Here is an 11,079-nt window from a genome sequence, read left to right on the forward strand (position 1 = left end):
CAATCATACACATCTGTTAATATTCATGACTTAACATTGCATTGCATTTCACTTTAAGTGACTCTTTTCCATTTTACTTTGTTCACATTTCACATTTCATTTCCATTCCATTCATTTCCCTTTTCATTTCATTTTATTTCATACCCAGCATCTTTCAACTGTTTTACTCAGCATCTTTCAGCTGTTTTACCCAGCATCTTTCAACTGTTTTGTCCAGCATCTTTCAGCTGTTTTACCCATCATCTTTCAGCTATTTTACATTTACCCAGCCACTTTAAGCTGTGACACATTTACCTAGCCACTTTCAACTGTGACACATTTACCCAGCCACTTTTAGCTATTTTACCTAGCATCTTTCAGCTGTTTACCCAACATCTTTCAGTTGTTTACATGGTTGCATTAACACACACAGGCAACATTGTCTATATCATATTTTATTTTCATGGTTTTACTTACTTAGCCTGCATCTAATACATTTAACATATATTTGCACAAATTCTCATGCCACACAATTTAATTGTAAAATTTCATACACTGCCTGTAAAATAAGTCAACCAATATTTAATGTTTATATACTGAAAATACCTTTCATTCCTTACTTAATTATCCTAAAAATATTTCTCACTTTCATCAATTCATTTTCACATATACATATCTAATAAACAGTTCTAAACTCGAAAAAAAAATATAATTTAAACAGTTGGCATTTTACCCATACTAAAACATATACACGTACATATAACACAATTTATTTTTTCATTAAATTCATAAAAATTCTGATTTAATATATATTTTTCCTCTTACCTGGTTTCTTGAACTACGCCAACAGGGACTCCGAAAAATACCTGCGGCGCTCACCCGGACCCTGAAATTAAATTCCTAGTTCAGATAAATTATTCATGAATAAAATATTGTTTAAATATTTTCTAGGGCCATAATTCTTAAATAAATAATAATACCCTTAAATTTAGCCAAATTGCCAAATTTTCCAAATCCCACTCTCATTTTGGAGTAGGGTCTAGAAAACCCCAATTGGAAAATTACATACGTCAAAATGACGATGATGACGACTAGGACCCCGTGGTGGTGTCCGTTCGTTGATTTAACCACGTATTAATGGCGAAATTGAGAAAATGGGAAAAAATTACCTTTCCCCAAGAGCAGTGCCTAAACCGTTCCCATGAAAAATCTGCTCCAATAGAAATGTCGGCAGCGGAACCAGCAATCCAACGGCACCTTCCGTTTCCCGATCCGTCGCAAATTCGTCGAGTAATTGAGAGAGAAGAAGAAACGGAGACGAAGTAGCTAGCCATAGCAGGAAAATTTTACAAGGGGGCGGCGCCTGACATCTCTTCTCTTTCTTCTTTCTTCTTCCTTCTTCTTTCTTCTTCTTCTTCCTTCTTTCTTCTTCTTTTACTTTTCTTCTGTCAGTACTTTATATACATATATATATATATATATATATATATATATATCTTATCATATACTTATTATATAAAAAAAAAACTAATTGAAATAAGAGAAATATATATATGGTTAATATAATATATAAATATATATATATGTATATATGTATATATACATATATACATATATATATTTATATATTATATTAACCATATATATATATTTCTCTTATTTCAATTAGTTTTTTTTTTTAAATCCAATCTAAAAATATTTAATTTAATAACTAATTATTTAATTATTTAATTTATCTTAATTTAATTTAATTTCTTTAAATTCTTATATATTTTTTTATTTAATTTTTTTTCTTTTTCCCACGTCATTCCTTTTATTTATTTATCTATTATTTTATTTATATTTTTTTTATAATTATTTTAATCCTTTTAAATTTTTGGGTCTTTACACCTTTCCTTCTATATATTATATATCATAATATTATATTATATTATATTATATTAATTAATTAATTATTATTATTAATTAATTAATTATTTATTTATTTTTATTTTTTTACATTTCCATGCATATTATTTTCTGAGGCGTTACAACATCACTATGCGAAAGTAAGTGTAATAAATTCTTTATCATGAAATTTTCAAATGAAAATAGCTAACTAATTTATGCTAAGTTATTCCATTGAAGTCATATCAATTAATACACTAAGGTGGTGTTTGATAATTGAGAATTAACTCTAAGAATCAGAATTTAAATGGCTGATCCTCATTTCTAATGTTTGTTTTACGATAATTTTATTTCAATTCTCATTCCATGCAACAATGGGATTTCCCCTTTTGCTTACATTTTGATTCCTGAATTTGACTCAGGAATCAAATCCTAATTCTTGAAAACACATTATTAATTATAATATTATGATATCATTATTAACATTTAAAATATTATTATAAGCCATAATTATTAATATTTTTTATTATAAACAATAATATTATTACATATAGAAATTAATATAGCAATATTAAATGTTAAAATATTATGATATATTTATAGTATGACTATTGATTTACTATGTTATTATTTATAATCTTAAAAATAAAATAAAATATTTATTATCGTCATCAATTATAAATATACAATAATAAAATTTCAACTGGGTAGCCCCAAGATCAATCAGAGTTTTGCAAGATCAAGAGGTACCGCAGAAAAGCTAAGAAATTTCATTCTGACAACGACTGTGTGGGAGTTATAGAATGAGAGAAACCATAAGATTATTTCAAGACAAAACCTCCGTACCTTAGATTGTTCCCTAAAAGGTGCTTAGTAAGCTATTCCAATGGACTAGATCTTCTTTTTTCCTTCCCTAATCTTCATTATGAGAAATCTTCATATACTGTTTTGTATTGCCATGCTTCTCAAGTCTCTAGCTTGAGTCATAACACCTTTACCATTTTGTTTTAGAAAAAAGTATTTTCCATAAACCTTAACCAGTCACCAAAACAAATAAACACATTTTAAACCTGGCAGTAATGGAAACACAATACAAGAGCTTAGGTAGGCTATTTGTGAAACACATTTGCCTGCTTGGAGAAATGACATGGTTATTACATCCACAATGCAAAAAGAATAAAAAAATAAAGGAAAGAAAAACTATATATTATACAAGAGGGGGCACATGTATGCATATATGGACACTTTGAAAAGGACTGGGTGAGAAAAAACCATGCATATATATAAAGCTGAGGTAGTACTACTTTTGAAGGTTGACCATTAGCTCCACCTTCCCTTCTCCCTCCCCTCTTTACTTCAACTCAACTCATCATAAATCCCTCCTAATTTTGCTTTGACTTCATCTTCCCTTCCCCAACCTATGTGTTTCTCTGCTACTTCCACAGCTAAACTCTCTTTACAGCTCTCTCTCTCTCTCTCTCTCTCTCTCTCTCTCTCTCTCTCTCTCTCTCTCTCTCTCTCTCTTTTCACATACACCATATATAGTAATACTATATGTATATATATATTGTACGTGCGCGTTGGAGGAAGCCGATTCGAAGTGCCTTCTAATCTTGCCAAAGCCCAAAGGTGGGGCAATCTAGGTAAGTCAGATCGATCTCTTCCTCCACTCTCTCTGTTCAATGTATATATAAATTAATATATATATATATATATATATATATATATATATTGTTTCATTCTATTGGGTGCATGTTTATGGTATGTATACGCATTAATTATACACGCAAGCTATGGTGTTCATTCTCTTGCCTACATAAGTATTCTGCAATGAGGAAAGTTGCTGTGAGAACTGTGTGCAGAGTAGTCGAGTACTTGAGGGAATATAATTATTCAAATTTAATTAATATGTGATTTATCATTTTTCTGTACTTTTTTCACCTTTTTTTATTGGCGGTTTAAGGTTAAATATGGGTATACGGGATACAAAATCGAATAAAATACGATGTTTAGCTTAGACCTAGTGCGATTTCTCTTTGATTAAAAACAATCCCGTTAATTTGTAATATTAGTGAGTACAACAAAAAAAAAAAAAAAACAAGTTTTGCGAGTAAAATATTCAAGGCTTTTCAAAATATTGTACAGAAAATAATTATCCAACAAAAAAAAGATTTTAAAATGGTAATCTTTCTTTAAGTTTTATCTATGGGGAAAGTGTCCTACTTAAAAAAAAAAAAAACAAGTTTTGCGAGTGAAATATTCAAGGCTTTTTAAAATATTGTACAAAAAATAATTTTCCAATAAAAATAAAATTTTCTTTCTTTAATTTTTATCTATGGGGAAAGTGTCCTACTTTTTTAATATAAAAAAAATTCATCCTCTTAGCTTGGATGGAGGATTTTTTTCCTCAAATTATATTTTTGATTGTACCTGATAAAAAAATTTTAATTATTTTCTAGTAAAAATTCATCAATCAAACAAATCCAAAACATAGAATTCAAATCTTATGGTTAGGCTTGTTTGAATCTGAATAAAACCTAATATAAAATTATATTATATTTTATTTTTAAAATTTAAATCTTAAAATTCATGCAAGTATTTTTAAATTTAAAATATTTTTCTTAATAATTAATACTGAACAAAAATTTCAAAACAAATACTTCTCTATCTCCAATCGGATGCAAATGGTCAACCATTTGCCCAGCAGGCATTTATTTATTCATTTATTATTATTATTATTATTATTATTATTATTATTATTATTATATGGCAGGAAGCTGGTACGCTCCTTAAATTTGACATTTCAATAAATAATTGTGTTATATATATTGAATAATCCATGGATAAGTCCTTCTGACTAAATTCAACCTCCATTAGCAGACTGACACGTGTAGGCATCTTTTGCATTTTTCAATGGAGGCCCAAAGGAACCCCATGTGCTGGCTTAGGTGGCAAGGGCGGACCCAGATATGTAGGTGTTCCGGGTTCATTCCTGCTTTGTTGAACAAATATTGATTTACCTCCCTGTTAGGCCTTGGGGGTGGGAACTATGGCGCGTGAGATTAGTTTTTGTTGTGGTGCTTTTCAAGGCTTGCTCTAGTAGATGCAGAAGGACACCCGGCATTACTAAAAAAAAAAAAAAAATTTGAGGCCAGAGAATTTTTAAATTTATATTTTTTCCCATCCCATCAATACAATATTAGAACATGTGACCCCTACTTCCTTAAAAGTAACAAAACTAATAAATAATTCTTCCCAAAAAAGGTTATTCTTGTCAATTTCTCCGTACAATAATTGTTGTTTTTTCATTTTGTAAGTTGTGTTTGTCTGTGATCCCCAAACATTTTTTTTTTTTTTTGCTCATAAGACTCATCATAAATGGCTAGTGTCGGGAAATATTTTCAATATATAATTATTAAATTATAAAGACATCACATAATTTTTTTAAAAATTTTAAAAATATCACCTTGTCTTAAATTTTTAACATTTATAAAGAAAAAATTAGAGCTAACAATAATAAGTTTTTTAAACCTTTTACATAACTAATTACAAGTTCAAAACAAAATTTTGTTTTTATAATTAAAAAAAGTAAAAAAGACAGAAACTATTTCCTAGTAATTATACACATCGTATACTTTTCATCAACAAAGATTCATTTTATGAGTTCAAGTCAATCAACCCATTAGAACCTAATTTAAAATACTATCTGCTTTGCTCACTTTGACTAGTAAAAGATGTTTCGTAAGATTGAAATCTAATTTATCATTATATCAAAATATCGTTAGTATATTTCTGCTATAGATTATAATATCTAAAAATCAAAGTCATATAATCATTTGTCTCAATTTGCAACTTGTACCACATTACTAACAATTTGTGATCTTAATATGATATTTTTTGTATTCACCTATTGTTTCTTGACTTGCCTTAGATTTGTGTATAAGAGGAGTTATTAATGTTTGGCATGCACTATAGGATTAGTTTAATTTTAATATTTAGTGTGATTTTATTATCATGAAATGTCATATTACTGTGCAAAAGTAAGTATAATAAATTCTTTATTGTGCAATTTTCAAATTGAAATATTTAACTAATTTATGCTAATTTATTCATTTGAAGTCATATCGATTACTAAACTAAGGTGGTGTTTGGTAATTGAGAATTAACTCTAAGAATTGGAATTGAAATGGTTGATTCCCATTCCTAACATTTATTTTGCAATAATCTTATTTCAATTCTCATTCCATGCAACAATGGGATTTCTCCTTTTGCTTATATTTTAATTTCTGAATTTTACTCGAGAATCAAATCTCGATTTCTAAAAACACAATATTTATATATATAATGTAATATAATACAATATATGTTACATAAATTTTAAAAATGATATTAATATTATGTTATCATTATTAGCAATTTAAAATATTATAACATATAGAAATTAATATAACAATATTAAATGTTAAAATATTACGATATACTTATTTATGACTATTGATTTATTATATTATAATTTATAATCTTAAAAATAAAATAAAATAAAATAAAATATTTATTATTGTTATCAATTATAAATATAGAATAATAAAATTCAATAATGATATGGATACACACACACACACATACTAATATAATGATATCATTAAAAATATATATATATATATTTAATAATATATTATATATTATAATACAAAGCATTTTAACCATTATTATTAATATTTATGTCATATCTAGTAATATTATAATAAATAAAAAGTAATAGGATAGTATTACATTATAAAGTACATTAATGAAGTAATTGTGATATTGATTATTTATTTATCATTGTATTATGTATAACCTTAAAATGAGATAAAATTACTTTTATTAATATCATTAATGCAAATATATAATAATAAATTTTACTAATTATATAATAAACAAAAAGAATAAAATAATATTGTGTAATAGACAGGGCTGGCTCTTCACAATATGAGACCCTAGGCGAATGATTTAATTAGGAGTCCTTAATATTTTGTTTAATTTTTATTTTTATTTACAATTAAATTTTCTAACTTTTTGGTATGCAAAATTACTAATTAAAGTTTTATATTCAAAATTACATTGAGACTTGAAAAAAAAAAAAAAAGAATTAAGTTACATTTACTTTACTTTTCAAAATACAATTTTATTTATTTTTGAGATAGTGGAAAAGTCAATGTATGGAAAGAGATAACATCATAAATAAAGTTAGCATTAAAAAAAAATTTGAGGGCCCCAACTTTTGAGATAGTGGAAAAATCAATGTATGAGAAGAGATAACATCATAAATAATGTTAATATTAAAAAAAAAATTTAGGCAAACTGCTCAATGGCCTTATGGTTAGGCTGGCACTGGTAATAGAATATTATGGTGGTTGTTTTATTATATTATTATTTTATATTAAATAATAAATTATGTTGTAGTGTTTTAGTATATGAGATTTTATTTAAATTTAACAAATTACATATTAAAATATAATACTTTTAAAAATATAAGATAAAATATAATATTAATAACATAGTTAAAAATAATAATAAAAATATGAGAAAATGATTATCAAAATGATTTTATTGTAAAAATTATTTATTATGTAATTTAATAAAATAAATTTATATTTAAAATAATATTATTTCATATTAAATTTAATGAATAAATTTTGTATATTAGTTAGACTCATTTCCGATTCATATGTCTAACAGTGAAAAATGCTCTAGATTGGATGAATTAGTAAAAAAAAAAATCATGTAACCGACCCCACTCAATAAACTTAAGACTTGTTGTGGTCGTTTATTTCTGATTCATATGTCTATATATACCAAATATTATAATATAATTTTGATTATAATTTTGTGTAAAATTAAACATGAGAGAGAAATATGATATTTTGTTTTCAATTTGAATGAATTTCGATTTCAATTTCAGTGAACTAATAGATTTGAACTTGAAATGTAGTCAAATTATTGAGGTCTTAAATGACCTTAACAAAGAAAATAAATATCTGAATTACTCCATGCATAATTTTATTTTTATTTTTTAATAATTTGGGAGCTTCAATTGTGACAGGATCACTTTAGACACTGTAACATCAAATTCGACAGTGAAAATCATCCGCTCATTATGGCATTCTTAGTACTTCATCCAAATATACTTCAAAGGGAGCATCAAATCTTGACACAACCAGTCAATGCATTATTACAAAATGTAGGATTGCCCAACCTATTATTAGTCCGACAAAGCAAGTCATATCCCATTGATTTGATGGACTAATAGGACTGTTACACGTAGGTAGTTGCTTGCCCCATTACTCGTGGCGCTAATTAAGGCCAACTTTAATGAGTCTAAAAGAATCTATTAATTTGTAATGTAAAATAATTATATTTTATTTAAAATCGATTAAGCATATTATTTTAGCTCTTAATTAAAATGAATATAGTTATTTTGCAGAATATTATCATAACATTATTTTTATACCTATTTATTTAATTTAATTGACTAGAAGTCACGCTGGCGGGTATAGAATACATAATAAATAATAGTCTATCTCTGAATATATAAGGTACACGTGTACACAAATAATTAATAGTTTATCTTCTATTATATAAGCACTTACAACAACAACAAGATCAAAACTTAAGTCTCATTAGGTGGGGTCAGCTCGTGGACTATTTTTTTTTTGACAAATTCAAGACTATTAAATCTTTACTACTCACTATATTTCATTTTAAGTTATTTTAAATCTACCTCTACTCCTTTAACCCTTCTAATACTATTGGACAGTAACTAACTAATTCTTCCTCATTGACGTACTATGTGATTTACCTTTATACTAAATATCACACAAAATACTATATGACACTTAGTACTAAATAGCACACTTAGTATTGCATTAAATACCTACATGATCAGTTAAACATCAATCAAACCTGTTATAGTTTAGCATACATAATTGTATAAATGCTTTAAAATTTTAGTATGCTAAAATACATTTGACTTTTTTTTTGTTCGATAGGGATTTTGTTGTGTTTTAAAGATTTTATTCATGTTTTCTTGAACCTCAAAAGTAACTTAACTGAAATTGAAAATATACGATTTTATAATTGATAGATACTTTTGTCCTAATATGGTTTTTTTTCCTTTTTCGCTTTTCATACTTTTCTTCAAACACTCTATTCTTCACCATTATTTGGTGCACATTTGTTATTTGAATGAAAATGTGATTATTTTTTTATTCTTCAAATATGAATGATACGTAATATGAGAATTTTTTATTAATTTATTACATATTTTACCTTTTTTTTTTTCTCATTTTGCAATTTAATTATCAATATTACATGGATTATTTATGTAAATTTTTAAATTAGTTTCATTCGATTTATTTCTCATAATATTTTCCTAAGAAAGAAATTTATCTATAATCAATATTTATCTAATTTTAAATATACCCTCATACCAAACACTCCCAATTAACAGAAAAAATGTAAAAAAAATTTAAATAAGTAATGATTGTCATATTTTTTTTTTCTGAATTATTAACTATATTTCAATAAATTTTATTTTCTAATATTATTGGAGAATTTGTTTAAAAAAAAATTGAAATTGAAATTTTTTTTCCCTAGGGTGCGCGGATGGACAAGAAAGTAGGAGTGTACACCTACGTCGCACAGTGGCCAATATACTCGCTCGCATGGTCGATGCGGCTGGACAAGGGGAGCCGCCTCGCCGTCGGGAGCTCTCTCGAAGACTACACCAACAAGGTGGAGCTCCTCCACTTCAATCCCGATTCCGGCGACTTCTCCACCGACAGCCGCCTCGTCCTCCACCACCCCTACGCCCCCTCCCACCTCATGTTCTTCCCCTCTGACGACACCTCCCACCCCGACCTCCTCGCCACCTCCGGCGACTTCCTCCGCCTCTGGCACCTCCATCCCGACCGCGTCGACCTCAAGTCTCTCCTCAACTCCAACAAGGCCAGTGAGTTCAATTCCCCCATCACCTCCTTCGACTGGGCCCCCTTCGATCTCCGCCGCGTCGCCGCCTCCAGCGTCGACACCACCTGCACCGTCTGGGATGTCGAGACGGAGGCCGTCGACACTCAGCTGGTTGCGCACGATAAGGAGGTGTACGATATCTCCTGGGGTGGCGTCGGTGTCTTCGCGTCTGTCTCCGGCGACGGGTCCGTGAGGGTTTTCGACCTGAGGGACAAAGAGAGGTCCACAATTATTTACGAGAATGTCCCTCCGGAGACTCCGCTTTTGAGGTTGGAGTGGAACAAGTCTGATCCGAGGTTCATTGCCGCAGTCGGAATGGACAGTGAGAAGGTGGTGGTTTTGGACATTCGGTTTCCGACGACGCCGTTGATGGAGCTGAGGAGGCACAGGGGGAGCGTGAACGCCGTATCGTGGGCCCCGCAGTTCGGCCGGCAGCTGTGCTCCGTCGGGGACGACTACAGGGCTCTGATTTGGGAAGTGGTGGGAGCAGGGTTGCGGGCGGAAGCCGGCGACGGGGAGGTGGAGCCGGTGATGTGGTACGGAGCGGCGTCGGAGATCAATCAAGTGCGGTGGTCGCCGGTGGAGTTGGATTTGATTGCCATCGCATTTTCAAATAAGCTGCAGCTATTGAGGGTTTGATTAGTGAATAGGGAAAAAGCTCAAGCCATCACGGCTCACTTAGTTTCGTTCAACCAGCTCCAGTCAAATGGGCCGTGATGTCGTATTATTTAGTATTAGTAGAATTAAATTTGACAATTGACCTGTATATATTGGGAGAGAGAAGCTATGTCTGGTGGCAATGTATATAGTACATGGGAGCAAAAGGCATTATCCGTCCTTAAAATCGAATAAAAAAATTAAAATATTTCTTGAACTTCTTTGAGATTTAGCACAACATCTCCTTGTACATTTATATATAAATGCTTTGACCCATTGATTCCCGTCATATACAAAACACATACTTCACAAGTATTTGTCGAAAAAAATTTAATTATACTAAGATACATTATATTTGTAAGCATAAATTTTGGATGAATTTGAACAAATTTCAACATAATTTTACATTACATTTTATCTAAATCTAATATAAGTTCCAATACGAGACCTCTCCAAATATCGAAATAGTGTTTGGTTCACAATTAGAATTAAAATTATAATCAAAATTGGAATGCATTCGAATTGGCCTGTAATATATTTACTAAT

The 11,079-nt window shown here is 29.3% G+C and overlaps 1 protein-coding gene across 2 annotated transcripts; it reads left to right on the plus strand.

Moving 5' to 3' along the window:
• Positions 1-3,250: 3,250 nt before the first annotated feature.
• On the plus strand, positions 3,251-10,750 carry LOC131157897 (WD repeat-containing protein LWD1-like). 2 transcript variants are annotated; one of them, XM_058112363.1, is made up of 3 exons: positions 3,268-3,509; positions 4,747-4,837; positions 9,505-10,750. In XM_058112363.1, exon 3 carries the CDS (start codon positions 9,514-9,516, stop codon positions 10,513-10,515), a length of 1,002 nt encoding a protein of 333 aa, XP_057968346.1. In that variant the 5' UTR covers positions 3,268-3,509; positions 4,747-4,837; positions 9,505-9,513; the 3' UTR covers positions 10,516-10,750. The 2 variants fall into 2 exon arrangements, with proteins under 2 accessions (XP_057968338.1, XP_057968346.1); XM_058112355.1 differs by lacking the exon at positions 4,747-4,837 and having other exon boundaries at positions 3,251-3,509.
• Positions 10,751-11,079: the final 329 nt, after the last annotated feature.

Source organism: Malania oleifera, chromosome 1 (genome assembly GCF_029873635.1).
Source record: "Malania oleifera isolate guangnan ecotype guangnan chromosome 1, ASM2987363v1, whole genome shotgun sequence".
Taxonomy (NCBI): domain Eukaryota; kingdom Viridiplantae; phylum Streptophyta; class Magnoliopsida; order Santalales; family Ximeniaceae; genus Malania; species Malania oleifera.

Bases quoted from the DNA above. Each gene is read 5' to 3' on its own strand.
- LOC131157897 (XM_058112355.1), top strand. From the start codon at position 9,514: ATGGACAAGAAAGTAGGAGTGTACACCTACGTCGCACAGTGGCCAATA.